At 58.7% G+C, this 18499-nt stretch overlaps 2 protein-coding genes across 2 annotated transcripts; both read right to left on the bottom strand.

Moving 5' to 3' along the window:
• Positions 1-1764: 1764 nt before the first annotated feature.
• On the bottom strand, positions 1765-7476 carry LOC135191761 (keratin, type I cytoskeletal 15-like). Its single transcript, XM_064174343.1, has 8 exons — positions 6857-7476; positions 6111-6193; positions 4963-5119; positions 4258-4419; positions 4053-4178; positions 3522-3742; positions 2464-2489; positions 1765-2060 (listed from the first exon to the last, which is right to left on the bottom strand). Exons 1-8 carry the CDS (start codon positions 7415-7417, stop codon positions 1984-1986), a joined length of 1413 nt encoding a protein of 470 aa, XP_064030413.1. The 5' UTR covers positions 7418-7476; the 3' UTR covers positions 1765-1983.
• A 4631-nt stretch (positions 7477-12107) lies between these two features.
• Positions 12108-18149, bottom strand: LOC135191778 (keratin, type I cytoskeletal 19). Its single transcript, XM_064174366.1, has 8 exons — positions 17514-18149; positions 15420-15502; positions 14985-15141; positions 14599-14760; positions 14347-14472; positions 13740-13960; positions 12916-12941; positions 12108-12416 (listed from the first exon to the last, which is right to left on the bottom strand). The coding sequence occupies exons 1-8, from the start codon at positions 17955-17957 to the stop codon at positions 12385-12387; spliced, it is 1251 nt and encodes a 416-aa protein (XP_064030436.1). The 5' UTR covers positions 17958-18149; the 3' UTR covers positions 12108-12384.
• Between the last annotated feature and the right edge of the window lie 350 nt (positions 18150-18499).

Below are 18499 nucleotides of genomic sequence, written 5' to 3' on the forward strand. Positions count from 1 at the left end.
GCCTGCAGCAGAGGAGGCTCAGGGCAGAGCTGATTGCTGTCTGCAGCTGCCTGCAGGGAGGCTGTAGCCAGCTGGGGTTGGGCTCTGCTGCCAGGCACCCAGCAACAGAACAAGGGGACACAGCCTCAAGTTGTGCCAGGGCAGGGTCAGGCTGGATGTTAGGAGGAAGTTCTTCCCAGAGAGAGTGATTGGCACTGGAATGAGCTGCCCAGGGAGGTGGTGCAGTGCCCATGGCTGGAGGTGTTAAAGCCAAGCCTGGCTGGGGCACTGAGTGCCATGGTCTGGTTGGTTGGGCAGGGCTGGGTGAGCTTGGAGCTCTCTTCCAACCTGCTCGATTCCATGATTCTAAGATGCCACCCAGTTCCCATCAACAGCTGGTGAGGATCCATGGAAAAGGCCAAAGCACTTCCTGCAGAGCCAGACAGGGCTCTGCTCTGTCGCCACTTGCACAGCACTGGGTTGTAGGCAGCTCCTCAGCGTGCAGTGGTGGCTGCTTTGGAGGTGCCCTGCTGTCAGCAGATGGCACCAACCGCTCTGAGATGGGCACCAACTGCTCTGAGCAGGCCCAGGCTGGTGGAGCAGAGGAAGGGCACAGTCCCCAGCTGCTCTGCTCTTGTTCTGTTGAGCTGGGAGATAAAAAGAAGCCTGAGCTGAATTTCCAGGCTGCAGGTTAAGCTCAGGCAGAAGATTCTGACACCTGCAGGGTGAAAGTCCTGCAGCCATCACTTGGTGGTTCAGCTCCAGAGGGTCTTGGCTTGACTGTCCCTGGCTGGGTGATGCCTGCTGGGGTGTGCTACTCTGGGAGGCTGTGATGTTGCTCTGCTGAAGGTGGCAAAACCTCTCCATGGTTCTTTCCCAAGATACCCCCAGCAGCCCCTGTGCCTCTCCCCAGGGCTGCTGACCCTGACAGGCTGTGGAGCTGCTTCCAGCAGTGCAGAGACTGATTTGTCAGTGCCAGAAAAGGAAAGACAGCAAAAGGAGGCCTGAAGGAGGCTGGAGGGAAAACAAATTGAGAGCTGTGTGCTGTGATTCTCACTGGTGCTGTGCTGGGGATCCAAACACCCCAGGAGCAGGCTGGCAGCTGTGTCCCAGGTGGCAAAGGGCAGCATTCCTGTGAGTGTTCTCCATGCTTCTGGAGCTGAGCTCTTACATCTTCACAAGGATCTGCCCCCAGTGGCTCTGCTGTCACTTTGCAGCCCCAGATTGCTGCTGGGAAGAGGCTGCCATGAGGTCAGTCTGGGGGAGTTGGGGGAGTGCAGCCTGCAGAGAAGGCTCCAGAGGCTGCTCAGAGCTGCTGCCAGTGCTTGAAGAGATCCTGCAGGAAGGCTGCAGAGAGACTTTTGCAGAGGGGGTCTGGAGACAGCCCAAGGGGGAATGGTTTGGAGCTGAGGCAGAGCAGGGTTCTAGTGGAGCTGAGGAAGAAGTCACTGAGTATGAGGGTGGTGAGAGCCTGGCACAGGCTGCCCAGGGAGGCTGTGGCTGCCTCCTGCCTGGGGGTGTTCAGGGCCAGGCTGGATTAGACCTTGAGCAGCTGAGTCTAGCTGAGAGGTGCCCATGGTGGTAAGGTTGGAGCAGCTGAGCTCTGAGCTCCCTTCCCACCTGAGCCATTCTGTGGCTCTACCATCAGTATTAAAGTCATTATTGCTGTTCCTTACTGAGCAGCTCTTGGGTTGGTGACACTGTGCCAGGAGGGTGCTCATGTGTGGCACTGCCACACTGACTCCAAAACACAACAACAGCCTGGGTGGGTTTGCAGAAGCAGAACAGAAACTTTATTTGGGGGGGGGGGGGGGGGGGAATTTCTGAGGAAGCTACACAGCTACTGACATGGGCCAGAGCCAGGGGAGCATCTGAAAGGGGAAAGAAAGTGCAGGAGAGACCCTGAGCTACTGCACTCTTGGATCTGGCAGCAGCAGAAGGGAGCTTCTGTGAGCAGTGGCTGCAGGGGTGTCCTGTGTGGGGTCACAAAGGGACTCTCAGCACTTAGAACCTCCTGTCACGAGATGCAGGCTTCGCATCGTCCTCGATGCCTGAGCGGATCCTGGGAGTGCTCAGAGATCCTGGTGGGAGGAGAAGAGAAAATCAGGTCCAAGTGAAAAAGCACTGCTAGAAACTGCCCCCGAAGGGGAGCTGCCTCCCTGCCCCCTCCCTGCAGCTCCTCCTGCAGTAAATCCTGGGGGCACAGCCCAGGCTGACTTTGGATGCATTTTGTATGGTGTCAGTGTGGGAATCTTTGGGATTTGGGCATTTTAGAACCCCAGGAGGAGTTCATGGAGTCATTTTGGCAGGCAGACTTCAGAAGTGCAGATAAAATAAGCCCAAGTGTGATGGTTATGTCTCTGAGGGATAGAGGATGTGGTCACTGAGGACTTTCTGTTGGTAAGGAGAAATCCTCAGCCACGAAGCCAGGTCTCTGTTTTGTCAGCTCATTTCAGCCCCTTTTCAAATCAAATTTTTCCTTACCATCCTTAGGGATCACTCCAGAGAGCCTGCAGGAAAGAGGAAACATTTGGTCACTGACCAGCACTCAGGTGCCCCAGAACCACAGCCTGGGACTCAGCCTGGTCCCACGCAGCTGCCTGCTGTGGGCTGTTCCCAGCTGGGTTGCTCCTGGTGCTGTTAAAGTGCTCTGAAGGCCACTCCTGCAGCTCCACAGGACATCTGAGCAGTAGCCAGAGCAGTTCTTGGCCCTGAGATGTCTCTACAGGCTTCTCAAGATGTCATCATCTAGAGACAATCTCAGGATCTGATTTCTCCCTCAGAAATCAAAGCAATTCCACGTGCAGGTCAGGGCACTGAAACGTGGACTGCACTGAAGGAAGCTGTGGTCTGTGCCAGGTTCCTTTCTAGCTGGCAGCACTGGTGGCTGGTGCTGAATATTGTCTCCCCTGTGCACAGGTGCAGAGCACCAGGGGCAAAGCAAGCACCCAGGGAGTCTGCAACAGGCAATGTCAGGCTGAAGGCTCCTGCTGCAGTGCAGCCAGAGGACTGTGCAAGGCACACAGGAGGTGCTCCTGGAGCCATCGCAGCCTGGATGGCTGCAGTGACACTGCCAAGCCAGCAGCATGACCCAGCTGCAGGCTGAGCTGGGGTGAGTGCAGGACCTGGGACTCTGGTAGGTACTGTCAGTATCCAGCTGCAGGCTGAGCTGGAGTCACAGCAGGACCTGGGTCTCTGCTGGGTACTGCCAGTGCTCAGTTGCAGGCTGAGCTGGGATGAGAGCAGGACCTGGGACCATGCTGGGCACTGCCAGTGCTCAGTTGCAGGCTGAGCTGGGATGAGAGCAGGACCTGGGACCGTGTCGGGCACTGCCAGTGCTCAGTTGCAGGCTGAGCTGGGATGAGAGCAGGACCTGGGACCACGCTGGGCACTGCCAGTGCTCAGCTGCGTGTGCAGAGCTGTGATTTGGTAACCCGGAGCCAGCTTAGCTGCCACAAACTGCCTCTCACGAAGGTGCCAGCTCATTACGGCTGCTCATTGCCCTTATCTCATCACCTTAGCCTCGGGAGGCAGCAACCTACTGTGTGTCCTGCCCCTCCAGCAGCTGGCGGTAGGTGGAGATCTCCTTCTCCAGGCGGGTCTTGATGTCCATCAGGCAGCGATACTCCTGGTTCTGCCGCTCCATGTCGCAGCGCAGCTCTGCCAGCTGCTCCTCCACGCTGGTGATGAGCGCCTGGATCTGCGCCAGCTGCGCGCAGTAGCGACCCTCCGTGTCCCGCAGGCTGGCCTCCAGGCCTGCTTTCTAGAGCCGGGGAAGGCAGCAGGGGTTAATGCGTGCTGCGGAGGGGGAGGCAGGGGAGGCAGGGCAGGAGGCGATGCGCGGCGGGCAAGGGGAGGCAGGGCAGGGGGCGGTGTGCGGCGGGCAGGGGGAGGCAGGGCAGGGGGCGGTGTGCGGCGGGCAAGGGGAGGCAGGGCAGGGGGCGATGTGCGGCGGGCAGGGGGAGGCAGGGCAGGGGAGGCAGGGCAGGGGGCGATGTGCGGCGGGCAGGGGGAGGCAGGGCAGGGGAGGCAGGGCAGGGGGTGATGCACGGCGGGCAGGGGGCGGCTCGCACCATGCTGAGCTGGGACTGCAGCTCGATCTCCAGGCTCTGCACCGAGCGCCGCAGCTCTGTGATCTCCGACTTGCCGCTCTGGATCTCCTGCGTGTGGGTGGCCACCTCCCGGTTCAGCTCGTCGGTCTGCAAGGGAGAAGCCTCTGTCACAGCTCGGGCGCAGAGCGGGCAGCGGCGGGGGCAGGGCGGCGGGGGGCAGCCGTACCTGGGTGAAGAACCACTGCTCGGCGTCCTTGCGGTTCTTCTCGGCCAGGGCCTCGTACTGCTCCCGCATCTCCGCCAGGATCCTGGTCAGGTCAACGCCCGGCGCCGCGTCCATCTCCACGTTGACTGTGCCACTCATCTGGTTGGAGAACTCCTTCATCTCCTGCGTGGGCAGAGGGCAGAGGACACGGAGATGAGGCTGTGCCCTCTCCTGTGCTGTGTACCCCTGTGCCGCTGGCGGCACATGGAGGTGTGGATCCTGCTCTGTCCCACTGCAGCTGCTCTCTGCACACTCACACTGCACATTTCCTGCCTGCTTTCAAAGAGAGGGAAGGATAAAAAGGAATCATTGTTGGAAGGAACAGGCAGAAGAAGCTTTCACCTCCTGCCCTAGAAGGTGCTGAAGGAAGCTTTGAAACCTTCCTCTGCTCTGCAGTGACTTACACCTAGGTGATTTTTACTCAGCCTAGCTTGCCCCAGTGACCTCTCTGCTGCTTCTGGATGTCAGCCTGAAGCCACCAGGCCTGAGTCTTCTGCAGGCAGAGGAAGGCCTCTCAGGACACACTTTGGATTCTTTCATCATTACGTTTTCCTTCTCACCAAGCTGCGATGCTGTCAGTCAGGTTTTGCTGTTTGGACTTCCCCCTCCCCACTCGAGAGGCACAAAGGGAATTCATTTCCTCTTTGTGCTGTTAGGGACTCTCACCTCCTCGTGGTTCTTCTTCAGGTAGGCCAGCTCCTCCTTCAGGGTCTCAATCTGCATCTCCAGGTCGGCTCTGGACAGGGTCAGCTCGTCCAGGACCCTGCGCAGCCCATTGATGTCAGACTCTACGCTCTGGCGCAGGTACAGCTCATTCTCATACCTGCAGCGTCAGGAGAAAGCAGCTCTGGAGCAGCTCTGAGGCTGTGTTCAGCAGGGCTGGGAAAGGATGAGACTGCTGTGGAATGGGGGAGGAGCAGTGATCTGGGAATGAGAACTTGGACACTGAAAAGAGGAGTAAAAGGAGGGAAGATGGAGTCTCCGGCACCCAGATGCGATGTGCAGGGTCCACACTGCCACCTGGTTTTGTTCTGCAGCACCATGAGCATTGAAGTGAGCAGAAGATGACAGTGACTGTCAGCAGCCACAGGCAGGGTGCCCCCGGACAGGCTGTTTGTAGCATCCTCTCCGAGGTGGCTTGAAGGGCAGCACAGATTGCCCAGGCTGTTTGCATTTCAGGCTGCCCGAGAGGGAACTGCAGCACTCAGCAGCCACTTCCTCACTCCACCCTGCTCCTTCCCCAGTCACCTCCTCACAACCCTGATCCTTCCCTGGTCACCTCCTCACTCCACCCTGCTCCTTCCCTGATCACCTCTTCACTCCACCCTGCTCCTTCCCTGATCACCTCTTCACTCCACCCTGCTCCTTCCCTGATCACCTCTTCACTCCACCCTGCTCCTTCCCTGGTCACCTCTTCACTCCACTCTGCTCCTTCCCCAGTCACCTCCTCGCAACCCTGATCCTTCCGCCGTCACCTCCTCACTCCACCCTGCTCCTTCCTAATCTGTTCCTGGTTTCCTTCCCCCTGTGGCTGCCAGGAACATCACCAACAACCTCTGCCAGGAGCCACAATTCCTGATGCAAACAGCTCAGAGATCTGACCTGTGTCTGTTCCAAACCCAGCCCTCACCAGGCTGCTTCTCTCTGCCAGGGGTTATCAAGGGAAAATACTTTCCCATCCCTGCAAAGCAGCTCCTTCAGTGGGTGAAGAAGCTCTTTTTTGGATGAAAAGTGATGCTAAACGTTAGAGAACTGCCTGGAGGAAGAAGGAGAGCCCAGGAGAGAGCAGCCAAATGTGCTGCAGGTGAACTCACTTCAGCCTGAAGTCGTCTGCAGCCAGCCTGGCGTTGTCGATCTCCAGAACCACCCTGGAGTTGTCGATGGTAGCTGCAAGGATCTGGGGATGAAGAAACACAGAGCAAGGGTCCTGTGAGTGGTGCCCAACCAGCAGGGTCCTGAGTGCAGGGTCGCTGGTTGCTGAGGCTGGGAACCCTCCAAGAGGGTAGGGAAAAGGACCCTGGTGGTGATGCCTCTGTGCTGGGGCTTGCAAGGGCTGCTGCTGCTCTCTGCTCTGAGTGTGACTTTCAGAGCTGTCCCAGGGAGACTCCCCCCAGGCACTGAGCTGCACAGCAACCCAGAGCTGAGGCACCTGAGAGGGAGGTTTGTGCAACACCTGGAGCAAGGTGGCAGGGAGCAGTTTGTGCAACACCTGATCCTAACTGCACAGGGAATGTGGTCCTCAGCCTCTGGGGCCTAGCCAGCACTTCTTTACTGGGGGGGGTCGCTGAACAACCAGGATGAGTCCAGCCCCCTCCTGCCAGGCTTTGCTAACTTCCCCTGCACTCACATCAATTTCCCGTTCCCAGGGGAGCACATCTGGAGCTTCAGCCCAGACCTGGCTACCCTTTTCCACTGGCATGCTCCCTGCCAGCAGAGGGTGCCTGGGGCTGGGCAATCTCACATCTGCTTTGCCGTGAGTTGAACTTGCTCTGGCGCTGTGGAAGCTGCGACTGCCCTGCTCTGGTGCAGCCCGAGCCCTGCTGCAGAGCCTCAGCCATACCTTGTCCCGCAGGTCATTGATGATCTTGTAGTAGTGGCTGTAGTCCCGGGCGGGGCTGGTGGGAGCCTGCTTCTGGTACCAGTCTCGGATTTTCACCTCCAGGTCGGAGTTTGCCTCCTCCAGGGCCCTCACCTTGTCCAGGTAGGAGGCCAGGCGGTCGTTCAGGTTCTGCATGGTGATCTTCTCGTTTCCAGACAGGAGGCCATCACCACCACCCAGGTCAAAACCTCCCCCGAAGCAAGAGCCCCCCCCAAAGCCAGCGCCCCCCCCAAAGCCAGCACCCCCCCCAAAGCCACAGGCTGCACCACCCCCGAAGCCACCAAAGCCTCCTCCATAGCCTCCTCCATAGCCACCACCAAAGCCAGAGGCCAGGCCACCGCCCACAGAGCTGTACCGAGCTGAGGAGATGGAGACCCCCCTGCCACCGGAGCCCCCGTGGATGCTGGGGGCTCGGCAGGCTCCCCCTGCCCGGACAGAGGACAGGCGAGAGCTGCTGCTCCCCCCGGCCCCGAAGCCGCCGCCGTAGGTAGAAGAAGAGCTGTGCAGGAAGGAGGTGGCCATGGCTGCAGCAGGAGGCACCGAGGGCAGAGGAGCCAGAGGAGCCAGAAGTCTTTGCCTTCGCTGCCCTGCAGCTGCTTTTATATCCTCGAGAGAGGGTGTTGGGAGACAAACCCAACCTGCAGCCCTCCCTCCAAAATTCCTCCTCCTTAGAGGTGAGGCCAATCCTGATGACTGCTGCCAGGCAGAGCTGGCAGCACATGGCAGGGGCTTGGGGTTGCTTTCCCTCACTAGACAAAAGGGATGATTCAGGGCAGTGTTTTTTTTTCTTCGGGCTATAGTTCTGAAACTTGGGAGTTTATTTCTCCGGCGTTTAAGAATGGAAAAGCAAAGTGAGTCCAGCCACACCCAGGCACCCATTTACCAACCCCCACGGCTAATGTCAGGCAATCAGCTCCTTCCCGAAGTCAAGGTTCAGTAAAATCCACCTTCCACTGACAAATTTGCAGTCAGCAGCTCCTCTCACCATGAACTCCTCTGGTTTGATCTCTGCATTGCCTTATTAAACACTTGGAACTGAATCTGAGATGTTCTTGCTCCTGCCCTGTGCTTGGAGCTGATGTTTGAGACTTTGGAAGTCTGAATTCCTGGTCCAAAAAGCACAAAAGGAGGAACAGTTGTGCAGGGAGAGCAGGCACAGATCTGCTGCTGCTGCTTGTGGGACAGACCAGAGGGGCAGCACAAGACTGGAAGGCTAAGTGTGGGAGGATGAATCCCTGAGGCTTGTGGAAACAGCCTGTGCTGAGAAGAAACTGTTCAGATGTCCAGGGCCAAGCTGTGCTGCTAAAGGAGGCCACTGCAGAGGGCAGGATGTGAGAAGCACTCAGGAGAGTCACCTGAGTTCCCCATCTGAGTGAGGTCTGGGGCCCTGGTGGCTTTCAGGTCGGGGTGGTTTGCCAGTGGGACCCCCAAAGGCAGAGACTCAGCCCCATGCAGTGCTCTGTGGGCAGGGGCAGCAGGTGGGGAGGGGTGGGGGAAGCTTAGAGTGCTCCTTTACCCTGCTGGGTGTGCCACTGGGGTGAGGGCTGTGGGCAGGGTGGCAACGCTGTGGGCTCTGGAGATCCCCATGGTCCTTGGCCAGCAGCAGGGTGACATTCTGCAGATGAAAGGCCCAGGCTGCAGCTGCAGAGGCTGGGGTTTGGTGGGACAAAAAGCTGCAGCTGAGGTGGAGCATGTGGCTAAGAAACGGGGGCTGAAAGGAGGGAGAAGAGCAGGGCTGAGGTGAAGATGGGAGGAACTTTCTCTGGGTTCCAGTCTGGACCCAGCAGAGGGATTTGAAAATGAACCTTTGAAGTAACAAAGACAAAAGACATCTCTGCTGGCAGCGTTGGGGTTAGCAGAGCTTTTGGGGGTACAAACGAGCTAAGAATCCCAGCTGGGATGAGCCGAGGCTGGAACAGACCTTGGGACCTTTGTGACATCCACAGCTGAGACCTTGCTGCAGCTTCAGGGGAGCAAAGAACCATCCCGGACCCGGCTGCGAGGGGCAGTGCAGCAGCCTGGTGCTGAGCAGGGCGCTGTGCCTGGTGCTGAGCAGGGTGCTGAGCCTGGTGCTGAGCAGGGCGCTGTGCCTGGTGCTGAGCAGGATGCTGAGCCTGGTGCTAAACAGAGTGCTGAGCCTGGTGATGAGCAGGGTGCTGTGCTTGGTGCTGAGCAGGGTGCTGAGCCTGGTGCTGAGCAGGATACTGAGCCTGGTGCTGAGCAGGGCGCTGTGCCTGGTGCTGAGCAGGGTGCTGAGCCTGGTGCTGAGCAGGATGCTGTGCCTGGTGCTGAGCAGGGTGCTGAGCCTGGTGCTGAGCAGGATGCTGTGCCTGGTGCTGAGCAGGGCGCTGTGCCTGGTGCTGAGCAGGATGCTGTGCCTGGTGCTGAGCAGGATGCTGTGCCTGGTGCTGAGCAGAGTGCTGAGCAGGATGCTGAGCCTGGTGCTGAGCACGGTGCTGAGCCTGGTGCTGAGTAGGATGCTGTGCCTGGTGCTGAGCAGGGCGCTGAGCAGGGCGCTGTGCCTGGTGCTGAGCCTGGTGCTGAGCAGGGCGCCCTGCCCCGGCTGCCGGCCCCCGGAGGGTGTTTCCCAGCGCTGGAAACATGTTTCAAACGGAACCTGGAGCTGTGCCACAAGGGCTGAGCCTCGCCGCGGGGCAGATGAATGCTCCGCGGAGCTGCCAGGGCAGCGCTTGCCAGAGCTGTCGATCTGCGGGAGGCAGGAGCGCAGCGAACAAGTTGAGGCAAACCCTCCTGAAGGTTAAAAAGGTTCCTCCAGCCCCCTGTGATGGAAACAGGCTGAGGAGGGGTGGGGGTGGGATGCGAGTGCCGCTGGGGGCCTGTTTGAGGGAGCCCAAAGCAGGCAACAGCAAATTCCATTGGGGGAAGAAAAAAAGTCACCTCTCAAAATCGCTTGAAGGAGACATCAGGAACAGGGAGGGGGAACTCCGGAGGGGGTTTCGGTCCCTCCTCCCTCGGTCACCTGTTCTGGCTCCACTCGCTGGTGAAAGACACTTTGCTTTGCAGGGTGCCTGTGCCTGGCTCTGAGCTGTTGGCAGATGAACACTTTGGGACCCCCTCCCCGCCAGGAGCTGCTGCTGTCCCTGCTGGGCGCTCTGCATGGGCTCCGTGCCTCACCCAGCCTCCCTGGAGGACATCCCCTGACATGCCTGAGCCCTGCAAACTCCTTTACTGCTCCTGTTCCAGGATTAGCAAGGCTGGCACACTCCAGCCTTTGCTTTCAGGAGCACAGAGTTCCCTTCAAGAAGCAGCTTGTTGATCCCATCAGTCTGCTGCCAACCGTCACTCACTCAGGACACTCCTCTAGAGAGCAAAGGCTCTCCTGACCCGCACCTGGGTGCTGCAGCCTCTGAGTGACTGCACAGTAACCGTTCCTCCTGCAACCCCTCCTTACCCTACAGACATGGCACAGAATCCCTGCAGTTATGAACTACAAGCAGGTGATAAACTCAACGACTCAGCCCTTGGCAAGGCTCTCTCCAGCCTCTGCAGCCCCCAGTTTCTTTAGCAAGGGTGTCAGGAGCAGCCTGTGCTGAAGCACTGAGCACCCAGGAGCTTTGTCCTGCCTCTCAGGCTGTGATGGGTGAGCTCCCAGAGGACCACCTGCACCCTCTGTGTGCCAGCTGCTCTTATTCCCACTTTAGGCCCCCTGCTCTTCCCTCCTCTCCCTCTTTTCTCTCGCTCTCTGCTGTTTCTTACCTCCTGTGACTGGTTTTATTTCCTGGCAGAGTTTCCCTCTGTCCCCATGATGCTGTCATGCGAGACCTGCTGAGGCTGGGCTGGGATTGTCCCTGTCAGCCCTTGACAACTGATGCTGGCAGGTTCCCTGAGTCACTGAGAGCCACAGCCAAGCCCCAGCTCCTGACTGAAGAGCATTGTCCCACCCTGACAGAGGAGCTCTGTGCTGTGGGCTGTGCCTTGCTCAGTGCTCAGCATGGAGAAGGCTCTAGGGAGACCTCAGAGCTGCCTTCCTGTACCTGAGCAGGCTCCAAGGAAGCTGCACAGGGACTGTTCCCAAAGGCACAGGACGAGGGACAATGGTTTGAAATGAGAGCAGAGCAGGTTGAGGTTGGATGTGAGGAACAACTTCTGCACTGTGAGGCTGCTGGAACACTGCAGCAGGTTGCCCAGGGAGGGAGTTGAGGCTGGACAAGGCTCCGAGCAAGCTGCTCTAGTGGAGATGTCCCTGCTGAGTGCAGGGGACTGTGCTGGGTGACCTCTGGAGGCCCCTTCCAACCCAACCCATTCTAGGAGTCTGTGAACTCTTCCATCAGTCTGTTCTGAGTAGGCAGCTATGAGCAAGGCTGACAGCATCATCCCCTCCCAAATCCAAGGAGTGCTGAAGGATTTGCTGATGTGTCCCTGAGCAGAGGGCTGGAGCTGCTCTCCTATGAGGAGAGCCTGAGGGAGTTGGGGCTGTTCAGTCTGGAGAGGAGAGGGCTCCTAGGTGACCTTCTTGTGGCCTTCCAGTATCTGAAGGGGGCTACAATAAAGTTGGGAAGGGACTTTTTAGGCTGTCAGGGGGTGATAGGGCTGGGGGGGATGGAACAAAGGTGGAAATGGGGAAATTCAGACTGATGTTAGGAAGAAGTTCTTCAGCATGAGGATGGTGAGAGCCTGGAAGGGATTGCCCAGGGAGGTGGTGGAAGCCTCATCCCTGGGGGTGTTTAAGGCCAGGCTGGATGAGACTGTGGCCAGCCTGATCTAGTGTGAGGTGTCTATGGCAGGGGGGTTGGAACTGGCTGATCCTTGTGGTCCTTTCCAACCCTGCCTGATTCTGTGATTCTGTGGTTCCCTGGCACTGCAGGGTGATCTGCTGTGGGACAGTGCAGCCCTAGTGTGGGACAGTCTGGGCACAGACCATGAGAGCATCACCTGGCAGCAGATTCCTGCTGGGTGGAAGCCAGGAGCAGTGGCACAGTGACCACAGAACCACAGAATCATTGAGGCTGGTAAAGACCTCTGAGATCTCAGGCTCACAGGGTGTTAGGGGTTGGAAGGGACCCAAGGAGATCATAGAGTCCACCCCCTCTGCCAGAGCAGGACCACACAAAATCTAGCACAGATCACAGAGGAACACATCCAGACAGGCCTTGAAAGGCTCCAGAGAAGGAGACTCCACAACCTCCCTGGGGAGCCTGTGAATGATTGAGTCCAGCTATAACCCCACCACACCAGAAGCCAGGAGAAGCTCTTGCAGGGAGAAGATTCTCTTTATTGGAGCAGCTACAGCAGCACATGAAGAACCAAAACCCACAGAGAAGCTAACCCAGCTCACAAGGTAATCACCACTACAGGGATGAATCAATCTAAACTTGGTGTGTCCAAGAATTCCTCAGCTCCAGGAGTCATCTCCAGCTGTTCAGCGATGTCTTTTGGCTCAAGCTTGCTCTTGCCTTGCTCTGCCTTTCAGTTCCTGTGTCCTGGCTGCTTTCCCTCAGCTGGAAGGTGACACTGGAGGGCTTGCAGAGCTACTTCCCATCACCCAGCTTGTCCCTCTTGTCTGCAGCAACAGAGAGAGAAGAGCACAGCTTGCAGGATACCACTGCAGCAGGCACTGAGCCCAGCTCAGGTCTCAGCCCCCATCCCAGCCCTCAGCCTCCATCCCCTTCTCCCAGAAGTTTCCTCCCTCACAGCAGTGATTTGTGTCCCTCTGCACTGTGACCTTCACAAGCTCAGGGCTGAGTTTCACCTGCATGTTCCTGCAGCTCCCCAGAGCTGCCCAAGCTCACATTGCCTGGGTCCTTCCACCTGGGGGTGGTTAAACATTTGGGGCCTTACTGCAGCATGCTGTGAGGTGCATTCAGCTGGTGACAGATTGGTTCAGTCCTAGCCAGAGCCACATTTTGCTGCTGCTTAAGATTCCTGCCTGTGGCAGCAGTCAAAGCAGCAGCCCAGGCTCTGGGGTGGGCACGGTGCCCATGCTGCCTTCATTCTACTGCCTTCCAGAAGATCAAACCCCTTTGAGTCTCAAAGGCTTCCTGAAAATAAAGAATTCTTACCAGCAGTTCCAGAAGAGCCAAACAACCTGCAGAGAGAGAGAAAGAAGGCACTCATGGAGCAGGAGGAGTCACAGAATCAACCAGGTTGGAAGAGACCTCCAAGCTCATCCACTCCAACCTAGCACCCAGCCCTGCCCAATCAACCAGACCATGGCACTAAGTGCCCCAGACAGGCTTTGCCTCAACACCTCCAGGAGTGGCAACTCCACCACCTCCCTGGGCAGCCCATTCCAATGCCAATCACTCTCTCTGCCAACAACTTCCTCCTAACATCCAGCCTGAACCTGCCCTGGCACAGCTTGAGGCTCTGTCCCCTTGTTCTGTTGCTGGTTGCCTGGCAGCAGAGCCCAACCTCACCTGGCTACAGCCTCCCTGCAGGTAGTTGTAGACAGCAATGAGTCGATGCCACCCAAACCTCTCCACCCCTACCTCATTACTTTTGGTCCCAGACCTTGAGCCACCTCCTTCCTTCAGGCTCCACGTGAAGAGTGCTGCTGCCATGGGGGGACCACCCCGCGGCTGTCCAACAGCCACCTCCTGCCTCCCCTCCCCGCAGCATCTCCTCCCCCTCTGCTCCCCAGGTGGCAGAAGCTGTTTCACTGCTAACAGGAGGCTTAGGGGAGGTTGGTGCTGATCTTACACCCTGCGAGGCATCAGCTCCTGCGCCACCTGCGCTGGCATTCAGCAGCCTCTCAGCTGTCTCCTAGTCTGGCAGCCGTGTGCCCAGCGTGGGGCTGTGCTCGCCGGGGCAGAGGAGCACCGTGGCCCGGCCAGGTGCCGTGGGGCTCGGCAGGGAGGCTCGGTACAGCCACAGAGCTCCTTACTGTGCGTCCTGCCCCTCCAGCAGCTTCCTGTACGTGGCGATCTCCTGCTCCAGCCGGGTCTTGATGTCCATCAGGCTCCGGTACTCCTGGTTCTGCCGCTCCATGTCCGCACGCAGCTCTGCCAGCTGCGCCTCCAGGCTGCCCACCAGCCCCTGCAGCTGTGCCAGCTGCGCGCCGAACCGCGCCTCCGTGTCTGCCAGCGTGCCCTCCAGCGCTGCCTTCTGCGGGCACAGGGGCACAGGGTCAGGGGGAGGCACAGGGGGGTGCTGCTCGGGGGCAGGCAGGGCAGGGCTCAGGGCGTGTGCCAGTGTGCCCTCCGGAGCTGCCTTCTGCGGGCACAGGGGCACAGGGTCAGGGGGAGGCACAGGGGGTGCTGCTCGGGGGCAGGCAGGGCAGGGCTCAGGGCGTGTGCCAGTGTGCCCTCCGGAGCTGCCTTCTGCGGGCACAGGGGCACAGGGTCAGGGGGAGGCACAGGGGGGTGCTGCTCGGGGGCAGGCAGGGCAGGGCTCAGGGCGTGTGCCAGTGTGCCCTCCGGAGCTGCCTTCTGCGGGCACAGGGTCAGGGGGAGGCAGAGGGGGGTGCTGCTCGGGGGCAGGGCTCAGGGTACCATGCTGAGCTGGGACTGCAGCTCGATCTCCAGCCCCTGCAGGGTGCGTCTCAGGTCGGTGACCTCGGACCTGCTGCTCTGCAGCTGCTCGGTGTTGACGGCAACCTCGCGGTTCAGCTCCTCCGTCTGCAGCAGGGAGAGGAGCAGGTGAGGGATGGAGGCTCAGGAGGAGTGGGAAGCTCTCAGCAGAGCTCAGGAGGCTTTCACGGCAGTTTTTGGGTCGGTGCTGGCACAGGAGGGAGGTTTCCCTACCTTGCTGTGGAACCAGGCCTCAGCATCCTTCCTGTTCTTCTCAGCCAGGTTCTCATACTGATCTCTCATATCAGCCAGGATCTTGGACAGGTCAACGCCTGGAGCAGAGTCCAGTTCCACATTGACTTGACCTGCTACTTGTCCTTGCAGGGCAGCCAGTTCCTGGGTGGACAGGGCAGAGGAAGACAAAAGAGGAGACACAGAGTGCAAATCTGACCAACCTTCCACTCCTCCACGGGCTGAGCTCTGTCTGACTGCCCTTAAACCCTCGTGGGGGAATCCTGAGCTTCCTTCCCGTGCTGCTGGAGGTAGCCCAGGGCAGTCCTGAGGACCTCTACACTTCTAGACTGTTTTTTTTTTAATAGCACTTTGGGGGATTTTTGTACCTCCTCGTGGTTCTTCTTGAGGTAGGCCAACTCCTCCTTCAGGTTCTCGATCTGCAGCTCCAGGTCAGCTCTGGCCAGGGTCAGCTCGTCCAGGACCTTCCTCAGGCCGTTGATGTCAGCCTCCACGCTCATGCGCAGAGCCTGCTCCGTCTCAAACCTGGGCAAGGCCAAACCCAGCTCTCAGGCTGCCTGCTGAAGCAGCTCACCCTCTGCTAGGACACATCTGGCTGGGAGGTTGCTGATGTGGTGAGTGGTGCCCAGCACTGAACCTTCCTCCCCATACCCTACGTGGCACAACTCTCCCCATGGTGCTCTCAGCAAAGGCAGCAAGGGTCAGAACCAAGCTGGTTCTCACATGGATTTTACAGGCAGCCCTTTGGCTCCAGGAGGATTCCTGCCTGCTCAGGGCCCTTTTTGCTTCCAGAAATGACTCACTTGGTTTTGAAGTCATCTGCAGCCAGCCTGGCATTGTCTATCTGCAGGACGATCTTGGAGTTCTCGATGGTGGCATCAAGGATCTGCAAGGAAAGGGAGCTGAGTGCTGGGGCTGGGGCAGCTCTGGTGTCTGCTTTCCTGCTCTGGAGATCAAGAGTTGAGATTCTCTTTGGTTTGTAGCTACAGCAAGTGCAAGCAGATTGCTGTGTCCTGGGCAGGGAAGCATCCACAGCCTGCAGTGAGCAGGCAGCACTGAGTTAGAGCAGCACTTTGGCCACCACTGGCACTCGTGAGTAGGTCCCTGCACTCCTCTGGCTTTCAGCTCAAGTGCCACAGTGCTTGGTGCTGCCTTGGAGGGGAAGACCTTAGTGAGGCAAGGAGTGGTTGGTTAGGATCCCAGAGTGGCTCAAGGTGGAAGGCAGCTCAGAGCTGAGCTGCTCCAACCTCCTGCCATGCCCAGGGACATCTCTCAACTAGACTCAGCTGCTCAAGGCCTCATCCAGCCTGGCCCTGAACACCCTCCCTGGGCAGCCTGTGCCAGATTCTCATCACCCTCACACTCAACAACTCCTTCCTCAGCTCCACTCTCACCCTGCTCTGCCTCAGCTCCAGACCCCCCCAGCAAAAGTCTCTCTGCAGCCTTGCTGCAGGATCCCTTCAGGCACTGGCAGCAGCTCTGAGGACCGAGGCAGAAACCTGTTTCTTGGAGAAGTGCAAAGGAAACCAAGGCTGCAGACACCCCTGGAGAGCCTCCTCCCATTGCAGGGTTCCTAACAGTGGGAAGTGACTGCCAGGGCTGCAGGACTGCAAACTAAAGGACACCTTTATGTGGTGGGAACAAGAGGGGGTCACAGTGCACCTGGGAAGGCTCTGGGCACATCCTCATGCCCCAGAATGTGTTTGTTGGTTCTTCTCATGCACCTCCAGAGGAGGTTGTGCTTTATTAGAAGCAGTCCCTGCTCATCTTCCCCCAGAAGGCTGCAAGTCCTCTTTGCAGACTCAAGAAGTCAGTCACAAAAGCAGCTGGAACATTTTCCTCTCACTTAAGTAGAGAGCAATGGCAGGAGGGAAAGAAAAACTACAAGGAGAAAGCCAGGAGGAAGCCTGGAGGAGGCCTGGAGGAGGTCTGGCTGTCAGCTCAGCCTCTGCTCAACTCGGTGGCTGAAGCCAGGCAGGATTGTGGCTGTGCTGAGGCAGGAGGCAGTGCCCTCGGTCATGAACCCAGGGCTGAGCAGGGACAAGCAAACCTCAGGTTTCCTTTCAATGCTTCCCCAGCTGAAGCAGCTGTGCCTGTGTCTGCCAGGTGGGTATCAGCTGCAGGGATCTGTTATCAGCTGCTGGGGCAAATCCTGCATTAGATATGGGACTGATTCCTTCCTTATCCCACAAGCCAAATGTCCCAGCACTCCTATTCCAGTTCCAAGCTTAAGTGAGTGAAACAGGGAAGGATGGGAGGAAGGGAGGAAGGGAGAAAGGAAGGAAGGAAGGGAGGGAGGGAGGAAGGGAAGAAGGAAGAAAGAAAGGGAGGAAGGGAGGAAGGGAGGAAGGGAGGAAGGGAGGAAGGGAGGAAGGAAGGAAGGAAGGAAGGAAGGAAGGAAGGAAGGAAGGAAGGAAGGAAGGAAGGAAGGAAGGAAGGAAGGAAGGAAGGAAGGAAGGAAGGAAGGAAGGAAGGAGCGAGCTTGGTGATGGAATCTTGCTGGTCTCAGGATCGTCTTTCCCAGCCTGTGCTTATCACTGCCTCTGAGGCTGTCCTGCTCCACGGCAGGTAACAGATCAGAGAGATCCCCAGGCTGCTCTCTGGGCTCTTTTGTCACTCTGGTCACACCCCCGTGAGCTGCCCACGGCCGTGTGCGCACTGAGAGGTGCTTTGTTACCAGCAGACACCAGAGGGTTAGGCTCTAGGGCGGCTCAGGCTGACTGCTCTGTGTCTTCTGGAGGGCATTTCAAGGGCAGATCCTTCCACGCTCATCAGCTCCTGCATCTCCCTGCCCTGTCCCCAGCCGCAGTCCCTGCCTGGGGCTGTCCCAGCCAGCTTTGCCTCCCTGGGTGTTGGTGCTTGCCCCGCAGGTGGGTGCAGGAGCTGGCGGCACCTACCTTGTCTCGGAGCTCTTCGATGGTCTTGTTGTAGGCACTGTAATCCCGAGCCGGGCTTGGCCCTTGCTTTTGGTACCAGCCCCGGATTTTGGTCTCCAGGTCCGAGTTGGCCTCTTCCAGGGCTCTGACCTTCTCCAGGTAGGCAGCCAGGCGCTCGTTCAGGCTTTGCATCGTTGCCTTTTCGTTGCCTTGGAGCAGTCCATCGCCGCCGCCCAGCCCCCCAAAGCTGCCGCCGAAGCTGCTGCTGAAGCTGCTTCCATAGCCCCCCCCAAGGCCGCTCCCCAGGCCAGAGGAGACAAACCTGGCAGAGGAAACCGAGACCCCCCTGCCCCCAGACCCCCCGTGGATGCTCGGAGCCCTGAAGGAGCCTCCAAAGCGCAGTGAGGAGCCGCCGGGGCCGCCTGCCACGGAGGAGGTTGTCTGCCTGAAGCTGTAGGTGGCCATGGTGGTGAAGTGCCAAGGACCTGAGCCGAGCTGCAGCGATCCCCGAGTGTGTGCCAGGGTCCCCTTGCCCTGCTCTTTTATGCCTGTGGCAGTGGGAGTTGTCCCCGGGAGCGGTTATCTGAGACCCGTGGAATTCCTCAGCCCGGAGCTGCTGCCAGCAGGGCAGGTCCCTCCCATCGGTCAGCAGCTCCCAAGGGCTGCGCTTCCTGCCCGGATCCCTGCACCCACGGCAGCCCATTCCCTCCCCCTGGGAGCAGAGGGTGGGATCCAGAGGTGGCCTCACTTCCAGAGCCCAGTTGGGCTTCACTTGGCTGGGGACAAAAGGCAGAGCCCAGCCCTGCCCTGCCACCGTGGGCATGCAGTGGCTGTGTCCATGTCAGCCAGGGAAGGGCTTGAGAGGAGCCCAGGTGGGGAAGAGCTGCACAGCCCTGCACAGCTTCCCACCCTTTTCCTTACTTCCCTTGAGAAGAAATCTTCTTCCTGAAGGGATTTTCAGTGTTTCCTTCTCTGCTCTCCGTTCCTCCTGGGCTGGCAGCAGAGGA

This window comes from Pogoniulus pusillus, chromosome 40 (genome assembly GCF_015220805.1).
Source record: "Pogoniulus pusillus isolate bPogPus1 chromosome 40, bPogPus1.pri, whole genome shotgun sequence".
Lineage (NCBI taxonomy): Eukaryota > Metazoa > Chordata > Aves > Piciformes > Lybiidae > Pogoniulus > Pogoniulus pusillus.

Coding starts and splice junctions, on each gene's coding strand:
- LOC135191761 (XM_064174343.1), bottom strand. CDS start 7,417: ATGGCCACCTCCTTCCTGCACAGCTCTTCTTCTACCTACGGCGGCGGC. Junction 2,490..3,521: donor CTGGAGGGGCAGGACACACA/GTAGGTTGCTGC, acceptor TCTTTCCTGCAG/GCTCTCTGGAGTGATCCCTA. Junction 2,061..2,463: donor TGGAGTGATCCCTAAGGATG/GTAAGGAAAAAT, acceptor TCCTCCCACCAG/GATCTCTGAGCACTCCCAGG.
- LOC135191778 (XM_064174366.1), bottom strand. CDS start 17,957: ATGGCCACCTACAGCTTCAGGCAGACAACCTCCTCCGTGGCAGGCGGC. Junction 15,503..17,513: donor TCGAAGAGCTCCGAGACAAG/GTAGGTGCCGCC, acceptor CTTTCCTTGCAG/ATCCTTGATGCCACCATCGA. Junction 14,473..14,598: donor AGGCCTGGTTCCACAGCAAG/GTAGGGAAACCT, acceptor TCCCTGCTGCAG/ACGGAGGAGCTGAACCGCGA.